At 48.6% G+C, this 18,373-nt stretch overlaps 3 protein-coding genes across 6 annotated transcripts in view; all 3 read right to left on the bottom strand.

The window, feature by feature from the left end:
* The window catches only part of INTS4 (integrator complex subunit 4), a 32,323-nt gene extending 29,981 nt beyond the window's left edge, over positions 1-2,342 (bottom strand). Inside the window, exons 1-2 of one of the 4 annotated variants that reach the window (XM_015280874.4) lie at positions 2,214-2,342; positions 889-1,083 (exon numbers count right to left, since the gene is read on the bottom strand). In XM_015280874.4, coding sequence (XP_015136360.1) covers positions 889-1,083; positions 2,214-2,306 — 288 coding nt within the window. In that variant the 5' untranslated portion in view covers positions 2,307-2,342. The remainder of the gene's footprint in view (positions 1-888; positions 1,084-2,213) is intronic. The other 3 variants (XM_040704624.2, XM_015280875.4, XM_025146937.3) reach the window with 3 other exon arrangements.
* A 2,941-nt stretch (positions 2,343-5,283) lies between these two features.
* Positions 5,284-8,631, bottom strand: KCTD14 (potassium channel tetramerization domain containing 14). Its single transcript, NM_001277837.2, has 2 exons — positions 8,437-8,631; positions 5,284-6,119 (listed from the first exon to the last, which is right to left on the bottom strand). Exons 1-2 carry the CDS (start codon positions 8,494-8,496, stop codon positions 5,448-5,450), a joined length of 732 nt encoding a protein of 243 aa, NP_001264766.1. The 5' UTR covers positions 8,497-8,631; the 3' UTR covers positions 5,284-5,447.
* A 6,738-nt stretch (positions 8,632-15,369) lies between these two features.
* Positions 15,370-16,802, bottom strand: THRSP (thyroid hormone responsive). The gene is made up of 2 exons (NM_213577.3): positions 16,361-16,802; positions 15,370-15,720 (listed from the first exon to the last, which is right to left on the bottom strand). The coding sequence occupies exon 1, from the start codon at positions 16,770-16,772 to the stop codon at positions 16,383-16,385; it is 390 nt and encodes a 129-aa protein (NP_998742.2). The 5' UTR covers positions 16,773-16,802; the 3' UTR covers positions 15,370-15,720; positions 16,361-16,382.
* Between the last annotated feature and the right edge of the window lie 1,571 nt (positions 16,803-18,373).

Genomic DNA, 18,373 nt, shown 5'->3' with positions numbered 1-18,373 from the left:
TTCTATGAAAGTAGAGAAGATTCAATTGAAAAGAAAAAACAGCACAAGGACGTTTACAAGAAACGCTCCAGCCTACAGCACATCTTTGCTAGCAACAATCAAATCTGAGTTATCAAGTGAAGGATCAATATCTGGACAGCATAAAGCATCTATTCTCTTATTTATCTTGTTCAGAATTTTTTGTTGGTTGAAGAAAAAAAAAATCAACCACTTCTGTTTTTCAGCAATGTCATTTAGAAGTGGTATGCCCGCATTGTAAGCAATAGACAAAAAAATTCTGCACTCTTAAAGGAAATTAAACAGGATTTAGATAAAGTTGAGCCAGCTTTGGACAACTTGGTTCCTTGAAAAACTTCCTGTCATGCCTTCTGCCCCTTGTTAAGCTGATGCAAACTAATCATGCAGACTGCCTGCAGGAATCACAGAATTATTAAGGTTGGAAAAGACCACTAAGATCACCAAGTCCAAATCCAATCCATCCCACCATGCCCACTGACCATATCCCTCAGTGCCACATCTTCATGGTTCCTGAACACCTCCAGGGGTGGTAATTCCACCACCTGCCTGGGCAGCCTGTACCAATACATAAGCACTCTTTCCAGGATTTTTCCTAATATCCAACCTGAACCTCCCCTGGTGCAAATAGAGGCCATTACCTCTTGGCTCACTTCCCTGTCACTGAGTCCTGAAACTGCTAACACCAAGTGACACGAGCTGTAACCACGTGGGTAAAGGACTACAACCACTCACCCTCCTCACATAGCACTGCTGGCAACTGAGACAGCAACACAGGAAACAGCAGCTTCCCAACCCACCTCCAACCCCATCCCAAGATAACAAGGCCAGAATGGGGTTTCTGGCAGCATGTGTGGCTCCCAGCTTCATTACCTTATAATAATGCTCCAGAAGGATTCGGACCACCCCTTCCACGCTCTCCACTTCCACAGGCTTCCTGGCAAACTGCAGCAGGTACTGCAAGGCATCCGCAGGCGAGGTGGCTTTACACAGGTCAACGTGGAGTGCTGCCGACTTGCTGGGCTTGGTCAGCCGCAGTTTCTTAGCGGACAGGTCCTCATGCTGCTGCTGTGGGCCAGGGACAGAGCAACACAATTCAGAAACACCATGCAAATCCTTCCCAGAGCAAACTGCTTCCCAACAAGGCAGCCTGAGGGAGTTCCTGCACCCCACGGCAGACACTGCCCTTTCCCTTGCCTGTCACAGAATGGTATCTACCCTGGAAGCACGTTTCATAGAATCATAGAATGGCCTGGGTTGGAAGAGACCTCAAGGATCATCAAGCTCCAACCCACCTGCAAGGCTGTCAACCTCCATGTTTAATGCCAGACCAGGCTGCCCAGGGCCCCATTCAACCTGGCCTTGAACACCTCCAGAGATAGACAGGGCTTCCACAACCTCTCTGGGCAGGTGTTCCAGTACCTCACCACTCCCTCTGTAAAGAACTTCCCCTGACACCCAACCTCAATCTTCCCTCCTTCAACTTAAAAACATTTCCCCTTGTCCTGCTATTATCTACCCTTTCAAAGAGTTGACTCCCCTCCTGTTTGTAGGCTCCCTTTAGGTCCTGGAAGGCTGCAGTGAGGTCACCCTGCAGCCTTCTTTTCTCCAGGCTGAACAAGCCCATCTCCCTCAGCCTGTCTTCACAGGGGGAGGTGCTCCAGCCCTCCGATCATCTTTGTGGCCCTCCTCTGGACCCTCTCCAACAACTCCCTGTCTTTCTTGTACTGGGGGTCCCAGACCTGGATGCAGTACTACTGCAGATGGGGCCTCAAGAGGGCAGAGTAGAGAGGGACAATCACCCCCCTGTCCCTGCTGCCACCCCCCTTCTCATGCAGCCCAGGATACCATTTGCTTTCTGAGCTGCAGGAGCACACGGCTGGCCTATGTTCAGTTTTTCATCCACCAGGACCCCCAGGTCCTTCTCTGCAGGGCTAAATTTCCCAGCCCACTGGGGCAGCTCCCACCCTCAGGTAAGCACTCACGTTGCTCTGCCCCTTTCAACCCCTTCTCCTACACCGCCAGCCCTAAAAGAACCGCTGTTCTCTCCCACCCCGAGCTGGGGCCACCACATCTCCCCGTCTCTTCCCCAGGGCCTGCAGTAACCAAGCCTAAGACAACCCCCAACACTCCCCTCTTCCGGAAAGCCACCCCTAGGCTAGGCCCCAGGTTGCTACCACCGCCCTTCCCACACTCACCGGGGTCACCCTACAGAGCTCGGAGCCCTCCGCGCTCACCTGGACCACCTTGGTGAACTCCTCATACACCCGCTTCTTCAGGTGCGCCGCCATGTCGCGGCCGCCGTACGCGCGCCTCCCCCCGCCGCCAAACCATAGAGTCGCCCTCTCGTGACGTAAGAACGGAGAGTACACTCTTCCCAGCTGGAGGTTCTGCTCTATGGTCAGGAGGTCTGGCCTGGGAGGCCTCGTGTTGCCATGGGAACACGCGCCGCGTTCAAGATGGCGGCTGCGGCCTGCTCCGCCTCGGGGCTGACGTCGTCACCCAGCGAGTGCGCTGGGGTTCGGTTTTCCTCGCCAATACCCGCCGTATGGAGCCGAATGTCAGCAGCTCCGAAGTGGGATGCCCATCACACATACCCCAGCGAGTCTGCTCAGCTGCGTTATTATTATTTATTATTATCTGTGAGAAGTGTTGGTGTTTCCCTCAGGTGTTCCCCAGTGCCCAGTAAAAGATAACGCAAAACCACACGGAAGAAGAGCCATCCCTCCTCTTCTCAGTTGCAACAAAATTCTTCATCGTGTCACAGAACCATTAAGGATAGAAAAGACCTCTAGGATCCCTAAGTCCACCCCCAACCCACCCCCCCATGCCCACTGACCACATCCATGCCACATCCCCATGGGTCCTGAGCACCTCCAGCAACAGTGACCCCTCAGACACTCCCAACTCCTCTAAAGATCGTCTGGTCCAACTCCCCTGCAATGAACAGGGACACCTACAGCTCCATCAGGTTACTCAGAGCCCCATCCAGCCTGGCCTTGCATGTCTCTGGGACAATAAAGGCAAACTTTGCTTTGGACACACCTGAATACATAATGCAGCCTTCAAATGTGTCTCCTTCAAGGAGAGAGGAAAGAGGCAGCAGCACCAAAGAGCCCCTATGACAGTCATCTGTCTAGAGGCAGTTAGAAATACAGCATGTAACATCGCCAGGGATAGCTGCATGTGGGCCACATCTTAGGGACGTAGTGATCTGTGAAGGGATTGGAGTATAAAGCTTTTCAACCTGTCAGTGTCACCACTGTCAGCTAAAAAAACAATCACAGAAACATACAACATTCCAAGCTGGCAGGGACCCATAAGGACCATTCAGTCCAACTCCTGGCTCCACCCAAAGATCAGTCAATTTGTCTGAGAGCATTGTCCAGACACTTCTTGAACTCTAACAAGCTCTGTGCTGCTTCCCTGGGGAGTTGGATATTGCTGTTCCAGCCTGTCCTCCACTTCTGAACTAGAGTTGAGCATATTCAGATCATCCATGGCAAGAGAATTAAACTCTTTAAAGGCAGCAGCTTGATAGCCATGAGATTGGTTGCTTGAGTCTTTAACTTTGCTATAAGCATTTCTTTTTTTCCTAATAACTAATCTTTATTGTGACTTATGCCTGTTAGCCCTTCTTCCACCCTTAGTATATGCCAAGAGTAACTGATCTCCCTCTCCTTACAGCAGCCTTTTGGATATCTGAAGGCCTCCTCCACCCATCTCTCAGGGTAAGTGCCACCAACTGCTTGGTTAGGATCACAGATGATCATAGAATCATAGAAATGCTTAGGTTGGAAAAGACCTTAAAGATCATCAAGTCCAGCCCCAACCTAACCTTACTACCCTAACTCTAACAACCCTCCGCTAAATTATGTGCCTGAGCACCACATCCAAACGGTTTTAAAACATTCAGGGATGGTGACTCAACCACCTCCCTGGGGAGCCTATTCCAGTGCTTAACCACCCTTTCTGTAAAGAAGTTTTTTCTGATATCCAACCTAAATCTGATTCAACTTGAGGCCATTTCCCCTTGTCCTGTCACCTGTCATGCATGAGAAAAGACCTTTTGGCCTTTTCAGATGCTGATTCTGTCAGCTCCGATCAAGGTTATAAGTGAGAGGACTAAAAAAATCCCTCTCACCTATGGCAGAACCACATCGAGGTCAGCGGCTTCTACTGCTGGAAAATCTGTGTTAGGATGAGCACAAGTGAAAGCCAGCTGAATTAGGAATAATTCAAATCTATTAGCATAAAGATAAAGCTTTTGAATCCCGGGATTTTCCTTGGAGGTTGCAAAACTTCTGTATCATTCAAAGAGCTTTTCAAATATATTTATCACGCCAGAGATTATTGCCCATAGGGCAATCCCTTAACAGGAAGAAATCTGTGTTCTGAGAAGTAGAGGAAATATATCCATAATCAAATTAACTGTGATGACTTTTTGAATATCCCAGAGTTATTAAAACCATCCTAATGGCCATCTCCAGTAACAAATGCAAAACAAACAAACAAAATACCAACTTTGGAATACTCCAATTTTTTTAACACAATTTAGAACCCAACTCTTTAATGATCATAGGATCATTAAAGATCCAAATTTAAGTTGAGCAAGTATTACACAGCTTTCATGGATTCCACTTGAAATGGTTCGTATATAAAGATTTTTTTCATCAGAAGAAGTCCTGCCTGTCAATACATGAGAAACAGTGAAGTATTAATCAGAAGAAAGATTTTATGTATTCCCCTCTTTTCTCTCAAAAATACTTCAAAATCTAATCTGTTGCTTTTCAAAGATGATTCTTTTTTTTTCAACATTGCAGATGTGAGCTAGCATTTAGAGGTCAGTCTGTGTCCTTTATAGTCATCACTGTCTGTCTTTACCTAGAATAAATCTGTGGACCAGACTGCTGCACTCCGTACAACAGATCCTAACTTATGAGGGGTATTCAGTGTGGAGAAGTCTCTGAGGACAGCAGGTTAGGGTGAATGGGCTCTGTAGCTCTCAGTATTTATGACTCAAAATAAGGCAGAGTAGGAGACACGTCCATGTGCTGCTCCTAACCCTAGTAGCAAGTCTGGACTCTGAGGTAGTAATTTGTTCCTGTTTCTAGTGAGAGACCAACTTCCCATGTCCACAAGACATATTTGGGCATATTCATTTCTCTTAGGTTGAGTGCAGTTTGCTAAGCTTCAGGTCTGGCTCCCACATTTCAAAACACATACCTTGAAAATTGTACAGTTAACCATTAATGCCCAACAAAGCAGTGGCTCTCAAATGTTCTTTAATTTGGCAAACAACCAAATGAGATTTCTATGGGCCCACGCATTTCTTCCTGTCCCCCCAGTAGTCCAGGCCTTAGTCTCCACAGCCCAAGTTCATTTGTTTTAATGATTGGATTCATCCATTCTACATCAAGAAAGGTGCTTTGCTACCACCAGGTGAACTGGATTATGTGGAAGAAATCCTGGGATTTGAAGCGAAATCCTTTTTCAGCAACGTGAGCCTGTAAGGAGATTGTGTACCCTTTGTCTTTCACGTCCATTTGAATGCAATCCAGTAGATCATAAATACTGGGAGCTGCCTTCCAGGGGCCAAATTTCACCACAGATTTTTTATCCATGTCCAAGCTGTTCAAGGCATCCTGACACCTGGCTGCGTCTTCCTCCGTTCTGACAACACATATGATGACTCTGGAGTAGCGGGACGCGACCGCTTCGGCCCGCGCGATGCGGATCATCAGTTCAATGTTCTCACTGTAGTTGGGTACACGGGCCAGGAACTGCTTCCTTGCCACACGTTCCCCAAAAATCTGAGGGGAGTCCTCCAGCTGCTTGATTAACGGTTCGATGTCATAGAACAAAGCCTCCTTGTAGACATCCTGGATGCACTGGGTGGGCACCTTGTTACTGCGCAGATACTCCAAGATGTATTTGAAGTAGGTCCCTGGCCTGTCAATGAAGATCCTCCCTTTTGAGTCTGTCCTGAGTTTGTGCTGGCCGGTGAACATCTCTGCCAGCTTGGAGCCAGGGTGTTTCTTCAAGGTGCTCAGCGTCGTCGTATACATCTCCCCGCCGACATTCAGCTCCACAATTGGTGGCAACTACAGATGTCACAAGGGGAGAAAAACCCACACATGTAAGCCATTGGAGGATGCCAACATGGAAACATCAAGGAAAAGGGAAAAAATACCATTGCAGCTGGGAGCTCTTATGGCAGTGTAAAGAGCTGGATGAGTCATAGAATCATAGAATCACCAAGGTTGGAAAAGACCTACAAGATCATCCAGTCCAACCATCCACCAATCACCAATAGTTCTCACTAAACCACATCCCTCAACACAACTTCTAAATGTTCCTTGAACACCTCCAGGGTCAGTGACTCCACCACCTCCCTGGACAGCCCATTCCAGCACCTGACCACCCTCCCATGGTGGGGAGGGAATATCCACACCATGTACTGGTAAAAGCAGATGCATGATATTTATATTTGGCCCTCGTATCCAGATCAGCAGAAGCATGGATATTTCTAAATGGATTCATCCTCACCACACCTTTAGGACATAGGAAGGAGTTATTTTGCTGGTGTCGCACGTAGAGCACAAAGTCTGTTTGTCTGTGCATTTGATAGGAAGAAAAGAAAATCATAGAATCATAGAATCATAGAATGGCTTGGGTTGGAAGGGACCTCAAAGATCATCTTCTTCCAGCTCCCCTTGGTGCAGGCAGGGTTGCCAATTGCTTTATCAAGCACTAGATCATGTTGCCCAGGACCCCATCTAGCCTGGCCTTGAACACCTCCAGGGACAGGGCAAAATAGTTTGTGCAACTGATGTGGATTTAAGAACTAAGATTGAATGTTTGGATTTTTATCTCTATTTATTTTATTTCACTGTGCATTAATGCCACTGCTATTTGAAACATGAGAAGCCTGAATGCCCAGAGGGCTGGACCTGGTGTCACTTCTGATCATATTCCTGACTCAGTTCAGTGCTGAAGAATTTTAACAGCCTTCTTTGCATTTTTGTAGCACTTGGTAGAGAAGGAGGAGAAGGAGCAAATGAGGCAGTTCTTTTCCCTCATGCTGCCAGTCCTGTAATGCAAGTCATATGCCTGGCCAGGACCGCACCTGCCACTGGGAAGGCTTGAGTCAATAAAAACCCTTTTCTCCAGGAGCTCACCTGTTCTTTCTTGGATCTGATCACACAATGATCTGCTTCAGTGCTACCAGTCATGTGCTTCAGTGTGTACCTAAGAGCTTAGCTGGATCCAGCCTGTGGTGCCCTATGGGACCACAGGACGAAATGACGTGAGCTGATCTCACTGTTCACACCAGGACAAAGGGGAGGCTCCTGCTGCCCTCTCCCCTCTCTTTTCTTGTCCCTGCTTCTCACCTTGTGTCAGCTCTGCTTCTCCTTCATTTTAGCAAGCTGATGAGGCTCAGGGAGGATTTAACTAGCATCAAAGCCAGCAAAATGAGGGGATAGGAACAGACAACTCATAGCAGAGGGAGATCATATATTTTAAGTGTCAGCAAGCTATAAGGTTTAGCAGCAATGAGCTCACAATGTAGGGAAGCCAGGGACACAACAGGAGATTCAGGCTAAAGACCCAGCTGGAATATTACTTTGCTCTGATGTAGGTAGCTTCATCTCCAGGGCAATTATTTGCACCAGGGCCAAGAGAACATAAAATGATTGTCTGACAGTATCTAGTCATCTCTACCCATTAAAGAGCATGGCCCAAAGCTGTTTCTATAGCAAAGCCTATCAGTTACAAAATTTGCCATTAGTCCAAGTGATAACAACAGCTTCTTCTGTCAGGCATCATTTGTCAGGAGGGTCTCATGCTTTTGAGCTTCTTTTTTTTAAGATGGATGGTCAAGGCAAACCAGTTAGTAATAGATCCAGGGGAGGAAAAGTAAAACATTGCCTGATTTATGATTTCTGCTCAGTAATAGGCCCCTTGTCTTGTGGTTGACACTGATTTTCCTTAAAGCTAGAAAAACTACTGCTCCCAGCTGGTAATTCTGCACATCTTAAACACAGAGCAAGTTACTCATCATTGGAGATCGTTGAAAAACCCCTGAACACACAGCAGGCTTTTACGTAGGGATCTGGCAAATTAAAGTTAACATCAAATTAATTTCATAGTCTGCAAAGGAGAAAAATAAGCAGCGAGGTTGTTTGCTGTAGCTTTGTGTGCCTCCGAGGGATATGGCCTTGCTGGAACCAGGCTGGTGCAAACAGGTTGGAGTCAGACACAGCTTTTTATCTACAGTCCCCACCTTGCTCACACATCTGACAAGGCCCTGTGCCTTCGGAGTATCAGCTGGGCAAAAAAAAAAGCTGTATCTAACCCAAAGGGGATGCTATGATCCCAAAAGAAGGAGCCATGCCCCCAAGCCTGCACCGTACTCACCGTAGGCAGGCTGCCAGTGACCTGTTTCCCGAGGGGCTTGTGCTCCGAGGAAATGCTCATGTCCCCTCGCTGTGCTCCAGTCCTCTTTCACCAGATTCTCCTTCGGTGAGTCAGGTTCTTGCCCAGCTTCTGCACCACAAACTCGAGATTGCCCCAGGCACAGTGCAGGCTGCAGGTCTGGCCAGAGGGGAGGGAGCAGCGCGGAAGCGGAACTGTTTGCATGTTAGTCTTCTGGCAATCAGCGAGCAGCAGGGCGGATTTGGGCTGGCTGCCATCACACGCTCACCTGCACATGTCTGAGAGCTGAATCAGCCCTTCCGAAGGAGGCACAGCTTTCCTGAGGAGGCCCACAACCTCTGCCTGGGTTGGATTAAAACCTGTAAACGCTTTCAGTGCTTGTTGGCATCTGCACGTTGCTCTTTTAGTGACACAGCATCCCAAACTATCTCACTGATCCCACTGAGTAATTTGTGCAGGGTAAATAAAACCAATCCTGAATCTCTGCTGATACAGATGGATAAAACCATGCGGGCTTTGGGGCACACAAAGATTTCTCTTTTCTCATATATATATAATTCCATATATATTTTCTTTTTCTCACACACACACATATATATATATGAATGTATTTAAGAAGTGATGCACAAGCAATTGCTCACCAGCCCCTAACTGATGCCCAACTAGAAGAAGAGAGCAAGATCAACTCCCACCCCCTTCAAAACTCTTTCTGCATGATGTCATATGATACGGAATATCCCTTTGGCCAGTTTAAGTCATCTCTCCTAATTCTGTTCCCTCCCAGTTCCTTAGGCCCTTTGCTGAGAATGGCCTTGGCTCTGTTCAACACTGCTTAGAAGCAACTATAAACATTGGTGTGTCATCAACACTGCTTTTCTCCTAGAACCAAAACATAGCATCATACAAAGAAAACAGTTCAATCCCAGATGAAACTAAGACATGCTTCCAAAAAATCTTCATAGAATCATGTCATAGAATCATCAAGATTGGAAAAGACCTCAAAGATCATCTAGAACAAGCCCAACCCATCCCCACCATTCCCACTACGTCCCTCAGCACCACATCTCCATGGTTCTTAAACACCGCTAAGGAAGTTGATTCCAACACCTCCCTGAGCGGCCTCTTCCAATACTTGATCATTCATCCTGTGAAGAAATTTTTCCTAATATCTAACCTGAATCTCCCCTGAAGCAACTTGAGGCCATCACCTCTCATTCTATCACTTTTACCTAGATCCCCACCTCACCACTACCTCCTTTCAGGGATCTGTTGAGCAATGAGGTCTCCCCTGAATCTCTTCTTCTCCAGGCTGAACCATCCCAGTTCCCTCAGGTGCTCCCCATAAGACCTGTGCTCCAGACCCTTCGCAGACTCATTGCTCTTCTTCAGACATATCTTTAAAAATAAGCACTGATTGGAAAAAAAGCTGGAAGATCTGAGTGTTCTGAGTCCTTAATTCCTGCAAATCCCATTCATTCATCTCGCTCATCCAAAAGGTATCCTGCATATGGCTGACAGAGGTGGAACCCATACTCTTTTGACATGGCATGTCTTTGATGCTGGAAGTGACAACCTTCCCTTTTGCAGCTGCAGAACTGGATGGATGGATGGAATGTGGACAATTTCCCTGTACCGCAACCAAAGGTGACTGGTGGTGGCTGAGAACAAACCTTCAATGCTGCAGTGCAGATCCTTACCACATCAGCACAAGGAGTAGCTGTTAGCTGTCATCTACAGCTCTTCCACCCTACAAGGCCCACCACAGTCATTTCTTCAGTCTGATGGACGTGCTGGTCGGGTTCTCTGACTCTCTCTGACTCCTTTTTTACATCCTGGCCACTTTTGCTGGCACACTATAGAACAAAGAAGTGGCATTTTGAGATATTTGGCTGGAAGCTGCCATCTATGTGGAAAATCTGGTTGTTATTATTCAGGCATCGTCTGGGCCTTTTTAATCCCACTTGCTTGAAGATGGCATTTTTCAGTCCTGCTATGCAAATTACTCCCAGTTGGAATTTTTTCTCTCTTTTTTGGTAAGGATTTGATTTAAAATGTCATACTGACCTGATCTAAGAAGGGGCCTTAGGAAAAGCTTTCTCACAGCCCAAGCCATTGGCATACCACTACCTACCCATGGGGACTTTGTGCCTTTCTTTTTGGCAGTCACATCAGAGATGGCAGCCTGGATTTCTGGGACCACACATCTGATCTGTATGGTGTCCCAGACACGGAAGGTTTTGAGGGGAGTCATCTCTCTGCATCAAAGCCCTCTGGGCCTGCACTAAGGGGAAACAGTCACTCATGTAGTTCATCGCTCCACCTTTTACCCCAGGTTCAAAGTGATGCTGAGGAAACCAGTGGGTGGGAAGCAAACACTTGAAAGGCAAAAGTGAGATTGTGGCTCTGGAGGGGGCTGGAGGGCTCTCAGCACTCCATGCTGCCTGTATCAGCTAACCCAGGCTGGTTCAAATTCCATTCTTCCCTTGGGAGAGAAGTGAAAAGCCAAGAGCATGAATGTCTCCATAGCCTTGGGCGACCCTGTCCTGGGATTCCCACAACCCCATTGTGCCTCTTGCTCTGCACTCCCTAGGAGGCCTTGGCCACCACTGTGCTGATTCTGGGAGGTTAACTGTCTTTCCCCCTTTGGGGAATGAACTTTGCTTTGTATTAAGCTAGAATTTCTACCCAGGGTCTCTGTTGGGTTTTATTGTTACCACTTGACTCAGATCCCTGAAATCCCTCATCCTTTTGGCCTCTGAAAGCTGTCTCTGATCCACTGATGGTCTTTTGGGGACCAACCTGCTTGCTGCTGAGCAGCAAAGGAGATCTGTGAGGATGTTTGCTGAGTAGATCGAGAAGGATCAGCAAGGTGCTGATCTGAGCACTTTGGGAATTTGGGGGATAGCCAAGGGGGAAACAAGATGCAGTGGTGGGTGAAGGTTCTGGGGTTTGTTTTCTGTAGTTGCCATTGCCTTTCATCTAGAAGAACACTGGTGCTTTTCCTATCATTGGAGTGAGCTAGAACGAGAAAACATGGAATTGCTGAGGTTTTTGGGGCACCCTATGTATGAGGAGAGATTAGCTGGTAGGTTGGCAAGAAGCTCAAAGTGCTGCTATAACCAGCAGCTGTGTCACCTTCATAGATCCCTTTCTCTTCTCAAAGAGGTCACCATGACCTATTGGAGAGGCCAGCTGCCAAGATGGGCCATAGAACCTGAGCAGGATGAGCAACAGGGGCCATGAGATGTTCTCCATTCCTCTACTGGCTCCATGCACACAATAATGCTTCAAGCCTCTTGCCTATTCTTGGGGTGGCTGCTTCCCCTGACATTGCTTTTGTAGACATTTCAAAAATAGGTTTCCTTCTGTCCCCATCTCCAAGGACATCTCCAAGAGTGCAATCTCCTACAGGCAGGGACCATCGTTCCATTGCTTAAAAGGATTACCCTGTGCCTGAGCCATGTGCAAACAACCATGATATGAGTCACAAGAATAGCTTTATTACAAGCTTTGTGTCTGCTGAAGAAGGAGTAACTTGACAATGGCTTTGTGGGGAAAAAAAAAATGTGTTTTTGAGAATTGTATAAATATGTAGATAACAATGGACTGGAACAGATTTATGCTGGTAAATGCATCAGATTGGAAAACAGCATTGTCCATACAAGTATTTTTAACAGATTTATTAGCACATTGGATTGGCAGCTTCTGTTTGTGAGAGTTAGATCAACAACATTCCTATTTGGGTTTTGTGCCTCAGTACAAGTAAATACACTAAATCCAATGGAAAAAAAAAAAGGAATAAAGTGATTACAGAAAGCAGCTGCTAAATCAGAAAGGCAAGTGAGAAGCCTGGGTGTGGGGAAACAGCTGAGATGGAGCACAGAGCAGCTCCTGTTTGTTCTTTATTTCCTTATGTCCGGTATCTGAGGTGTAAATGGCACCAATTCCCAACACCCACCTGCTCCAAGGGGTCTCAGTGGAGGAGATTCCTGTGGAAAGCTGGGGAACAAGCCAGGTAATATTAAACAGCAGTAATGGGGTGGCAAAGAGGAGAGGCACAGCTATCCTAAACTCTTATTTGGACACTATTTACTATCATCTCACCACTTCTCCTTTGGGAAAAGCTCCTGTGTACAGCCAGTGTTACGTGGTTTCTGAAACAGATCCCAGCATTGGAGCAGCATTACCTACCAAGGTTCCTGTCCAGGCAGCTTGCACCACAGCTTGTCTTGCTTTCCCATCTCTTCACAGCCTTCACTTCTCCATGAGTTTGATACGGCTCTGCCATATTCATCAGACTGCACCCTGCATGGACACACCCTGTACATTTGCTAAGTACAGACACTAATTTCCAGCATGGGGAAACCTGAATATAGGCAAACTTCTAGCCTGGCAGGATGAGGCATGGCACGGCTAAAAAGCAGATCCAGAAGCATTTGCTGTAGATCTGCTGAGAAATTGCACCACTGTAGCTGGGCAGGAGGCTCTGCACTTCAGAAGCCACTCCTAAGTCAAACAGCCATCCACTGTGCAAACACCACAGGCACTTCCACCCATGGCCTTCCAGCCATTTAGCTGAAGCCACCCTGCTCTGTGTGCCTGGGTGGCTTCAGCAGGTGTCTTTGGACAGGCCCCAGGACACCAAACGACAAGACAGCTGAGCACCTCCATTCATTCCCAGCGAATGAATGGGGAAAGGCATTCCCAGAGTACAGCCTCAACCACTCATATTCCCATCTGGTCAACGGGGATTGGAATTGACCAATTCCCATCTGGTCAACAACCCAACAAGCCGTCAGTGTCCACGTTCCTAAGAAACAACATTAGTCTCCTAATCATCATGCCCATTGACTTCTTTCCTCTTTTTATATCACATTCACACTGGCTCATAGACCTTACTGGAGCAAGAAGCCAAACTAGATGCAACCGTGCTCCCTTCTTTCTCTTTATCCTCATGTTCTTGATGTGCCTTCATGGAGGGTATGGGCAGAGCTGAATGCCAAAATTCCTAGCTCCTTCTCACCCAGTGACCCTATTAAACATATTGACATGGATCCAGTCAGCTGGCTGCTCCGTCTTGAGGGACGTTGGCTTGTTTCCAGTCTAAGTTCAGGCTAATGCTGTCTGTCTAGCCAGGAAAGGGACAATCTGCAGAGGAGAAGAGCATTCTGGTGTAGTCTATGAAGAAAGGCAACCCAGCCAGTGGGTTTATGCCTGGTCTCATGGAGGCTACAGCCTACTTCTTCCATTTGGTGGAGGAGAGGAAATGTGGGGCTGGTGATGGAAAAGCAAGGCTGAGAGATAAGACCATGTTCTGCCAATTAGGCACATAGAAATAAGGAAAGAAAGAGAAAACAGACTTTGGCTGTGTACCCTTGAGATCCTGTGCGACTGCATCTTCAGTCAAGAGGGAATCCTTGGGTATTCACTGTGGGAATAAGCTCCTGGGGTGCTAGAAGAAGGATCTGGTGAGGAAGCCATGCTTGCTGTCCTCTTCAGCTCAATGCTCAGTGGCTTCCGCTAACTTGACAAATTAGAGAGCAAGGCAATCACCAACCACATGAAGTTCAACAAGAGCAAGAGCTAGACTTTGCACCTGGGACAGGGCAGCCCTGGCTCTGTGTGCAGATCGGGGGACCAGAGTCTGGACAGCAGCCCCACAGAAAGTGATCTGAGGGTTCTTGTTGACAGCAAGTTGAATCTATCTCACACATGGAAGAATGAGAGGTAAATTGTTCAAGATTGGCTCTTTTTTTTTTTTTTTTTTTTTTTTTTTTTACCACTTGATAGCAGCTCAGAATGCGTAGGAGAATTTCCTGATGTTCACACTGTTGCAGAAATACTTCATGCCTACAATCTAATGATAAGCTCTGGTTCTTTACACTCCTGCTGTGTTTCTCCGATGGGTGCTTGGGAACAATTTCACAGCAGCTTGTAGATACCTTATTTTGTCCTTGGGTAGTACCAGGCCTCTTACAGGAAATGTCTCTCCCTGAGAAACCCCAGTAGAGCAGGATGCATGTGAGAGCACATGCAGCACAAACAGAGCCCACAGCCCTGGGCGCAGTTGCAATCCTCTTTCCACAGATGCTCTCAGATCTCTGTTTTCTTTAATCATAACTGAAACCTGATGGAGTACCAGGGTTTGTTCAACCAAAGCATCTGTGTTTCAGCAGTTGGATTTCTTTTAGAGAGGGCTGGAGAGGCATGGGGATGACTCCCTCTAGTGCCCAGTTCAGTAGGACTTTCCCAGAGCAATGGATCTGGGAGAGGAGAGTTGGGCACAGCTTGTGCACAGGGCACGAAACCACTGCCCAATAAGGAACTGAGGGTGAGCATATCCTTTAACTTCCCATTCAACACATCAGAAGATCTCCATATTCTGTTCTCTGCCTGGCTCCAGAAGGTGCCACAGCCCCAGTGGAGACCAAGTGGAGAGGAGGCAGAATTGTCCCCAGGGCCATCTGCGGTGGAGATGACATGATGGCACAATGTGATGGAGATGACATGATGGAGATGACATGAAGGGTTGGATGAGTGTGGGATAGGGGAGGGTATGTGCAGCTACTGATTGGGTTGGGATGTGGAGGTTGGGATGGGATGTGGACAAGCTGGTGATCCAGGAGGAGGAGATAGGAAGGGGAGGAAAGATGCTGGAGAACAGATCAGGCTCCCAGTACCTGACTCACAACAAAGGCAGGATTGCTCCAAGCTTTTGCAAAATGTGAGAGCCAGAGAGCTTTGGGAACAACTATCCCGGCACAAACCCAATTCCCACTCTCCAAAGGAGAAACCCAGATCACCTGCCTGCACTAGAGTTTGACCTTGGTGGCCAAGACATCCTTGTCATCATGGGCTAAGGGACAGTAGCTCTACAAAAGTAATGGCTTGTAGAAAACACACATGCACGTTTGCTCATTTTATTATTGCATTTTATTTCAGATCATTGACTTTGGGAACTGGTGACATTATCAAAGAAACCAGTGGGAAGGTGGTCTAGGCACATGCAGAACAAAAGCATTGTTTCAAGGTTACAGATGCCTTCTAGGAAGCAATAACAGCGAACGCTCATTTCTGCCCTGCCTACTGCAAGGCAATCCCCGGGAATGGAGGTGAAACAAAGCAGTGAGGTTTGCCGGGAGGATTGGCCATGTGGCAGCTTGGATGGTACAGCCAAGCCTCTGTGCTGGTCTGTGCAGAAGACATTCCTTGGTGGGACTTGGCACAGGAATAAAGCTGCCGCTGGGCTGCAAACGTCAGATCACCCTGTTGGGAGAACGGACACAGTTTGGTTGGGATGTTCTCATTCCTGGTCATATATCTTCCAAAATGAGAGCTGACACTTCTGTGTAGGACATCCTTTCTTTGCTCTGTTTCACTGCAAGAACCATCAGAGCTTGGTTTGATCCTGAGCCCATGTCTGTGGTGGAGTGCAGGGGCCATGGAATCCCAGGGGTGAAAGTCTCACCAGCACAGCGTCTGGGCTGGCTTTCTAGGGGAGGACTGAGGTAGTTGAGCTGTTGGCAGATGGTATCTCAAATTAGGCATGTGGGGACCAAAAATGCCAAAAGGCCTTTTACTCCATGAGGATGGTTTGGGATCTTTTGTGTTTACCCAGCAGCAGCCAGACACTGCCTGAGCTGCGAGCAGGAGAATCTTGGGGTCAGCATGGAGCTCCCAAAGCGACCTTTGTTCAGTGACACAGCCTATGCCAATGGGTGATTGAGAAAGACGAACTCAGCAGGATCTGTTGAGCAACGAAGTGCAAAGGACAGAGACTCAAAACTCCTGGGATTTTGGAAAGTGATGCAAACATTGGAAAGTCGCCCAGATGATGGGGCAAGAAGACAACGTAAGTTACCCCCCAACCAGCTTGCCTTGCCTCTGCATCTCCCCAAGCTCCTACCTTGGAGTCTCCGTGTGCAGGCTCATGAGCTGCTCTGACCTTCACCGAGGTTGATCTCCTCCAGGATCTGGCTGTACCTCCGGGTGAGAGCTTTGGTGTTTTTGGTGAGGTCGGTCAGAACCTGCTGCAAGCCATTCATGTGGTGGGACAGCCGCTCCTCCAGATTCCCATCTATGCCATCATATGGGGCCGTGTCGGCGTCGGCATTGCTGGTGGGGCTCTGATCGGTGACGGAGGCCAGGCCTCGCTCCACCACGGGCTTGATGGCCTTGAGGAGCTGGTAGCGCTCGTAGAGGTCTGCGGGGCCGCCGGTGGCTGGGTCGGCCCCGTCCTGCGGGAAGACCCCTCGCAGCAGGCTGGGGAACATCACCTCCTGCTCCATCTTCTGCGTGGCCGAGAAGTACTGCTCCATGGCCCCACTCCTTGCCTCTCCTCACGTCCCACTGCTGCCCGGCCCTGTGGAGGCTTTTTATAGAGCCAAGGCACGTCCCTGCTCTGCCATCCCTCTGCTCCCTCCTGCTAGGCTGGGTTTGGCTCCAGCCCTGCTGGGCTCAGCTGTGCCGTGTCCCTGGCTCTGTGCCCCTGTCCTCATCTGAGCCCAGCCGTGGCCTTTGCCACAGCTGGCCGTGGTGTCGCCATGTCTCTGGGCACGCAGGGAGCAGGGTGGTGAGGAGGGGAGGTACCCGGGGCCTCTCACCCCATCCTGCCCAGCACTGCCATCCCCCAGCTCTTGCACTGCAGTGGCAGCTCCCCAGCATCACATGCAGCCTCCACGTGTGTGCTGCTGGAGTCTCCCAACACCATCAGGAGATGGTCTGCTCCCACCATGCTCCAGCAGGGTCACTTTGAGCAGGTGCTCCAGCACTGTGCCCACCCAGGATATGGATATCTCCAACAGTGGAGATTCTTTAACATCTCAGGACTAGCTGTGCTACCCTCACACCAAAATTATTGTCCTATGTCTTCCCCTACTAGGCATCCCCTAGTGTCCCTCATGGTTGTTCTCTCCCCATCCCATGGGGTAATGTGTAGCCCCAGTGCTGTGGCGTGGATTGCCTGGGATGTGGTGTCTTGGTCATCTGATGAGGTGGTTTGTGGGTGTTGACACACTGGGACCAGCGCTGTAGTTTATCCACTGTATTCCTGACACTGAGCCTGCGCTCCCAACTCTCTCATTCCTGGTTCATCTCCTGTTATCACATGGAGTTCCAGTGCCACCATCCCGTTGGGTGAAGCTCTGGGAACAGCAGAGCTCTTCCCCACAGTGCTGGCAGCAGTGACTGCGCCCAGGAGCCCCTCATAGCTGAACAGAGCCCAGCATGGCCCTACCACTGCTGTGCCTGTCCCTGCTCCTCCCACCCGTGTTGGCCATGTGAGGACAATGACCGCTCCGTGGCCACCTGCCTCTTATCAGCCACATCCCACCCTGGGGTGACACTTGCATGGGGACACTGTGCTGGGCTGCCAGGGACCTCTGGCGCTCACCCCAGGTCACAGAGCGGATCTGGAAGGTCTCACAGCTCTTATCAGCCACGTTCTATAGCGGTGCTGAGCACATCCTGGGATGTCCGGAGGTGACACATCCCTGAGCACCCTGAGCCTCTCCAGCCCAATCCAGAAGCACAGCCTGAGGAGCCCTCAGCCCTCGTCCCTGTGACCACTATCTTGTGACACAGAGCCTGTCCTTCTTTGGCCACAACAACCCCATGCAGCACTATGGGCCTGGGGTAGAATGGCTGGAAAGATGTGCTGGGAAAGGATTTGGGTGTGGGGCGGTATCTCTGATAAAGCAGATTTTATTCTCAATTGCAGAGGCGGGTGTCCTGCAAGCAGGAGGGCCACAGAAAACAGTTACATCTTTTATGCCCCATTACCCAACACTTATCTTTTCCAACCCTGGTTCCTCACTGGCTGAGTACTTCAGGTTCACAATCTTCCCGACGCTCAACTAAACATATGGATACTGGATAAACATTAATTGCTGCTAGCTAAGCTTATATTGCTAATTAACTT

This window comes from Gallus gallus, chromosome 1 (genome assembly GCF_016699485.2).
Source record: "Gallus gallus isolate bGalGal1 chromosome 1, bGalGal1.mat.broiler.GRCg7b, whole genome shotgun sequence".
In the NCBI taxonomy this organism is placed as follows: domain Eukaryota; kingdom Metazoa; phylum Chordata; class Aves; order Galliformes; family Phasianidae; genus Gallus; species Gallus gallus.
Note: the sequence above shows the minus strand (reverse complement) of the source record. Positions and strands in the feature narration are given on the sequence as shown.

What these genes read in the sequence shown, in the direction of transcription:
- KCTD14 (NM_001277837.2), bottom strand. Translation starts at nt 8,496, where the DNA reads ATGAGCATTTCCTCGGAGCACAAGCCCCTCGGGAAACAGGTCACTGGC. An exon ending in TCACTGGCAGCCTGCCTACG is followed by an intron (nt 6,120 to 8,436) that starts GTGAGTACGGTG and finishes TGACATCTGTAG; the next exon opens with TTGCCACCAATTGTGGAGCT.
- THRSP (NM_213577.3), bottom strand. Translation starts at nt 16,772, where the DNA reads ATGGAGCAGTACTTCTCGGCCACGCAGAAGATGGAGCAGGAGGTGATG.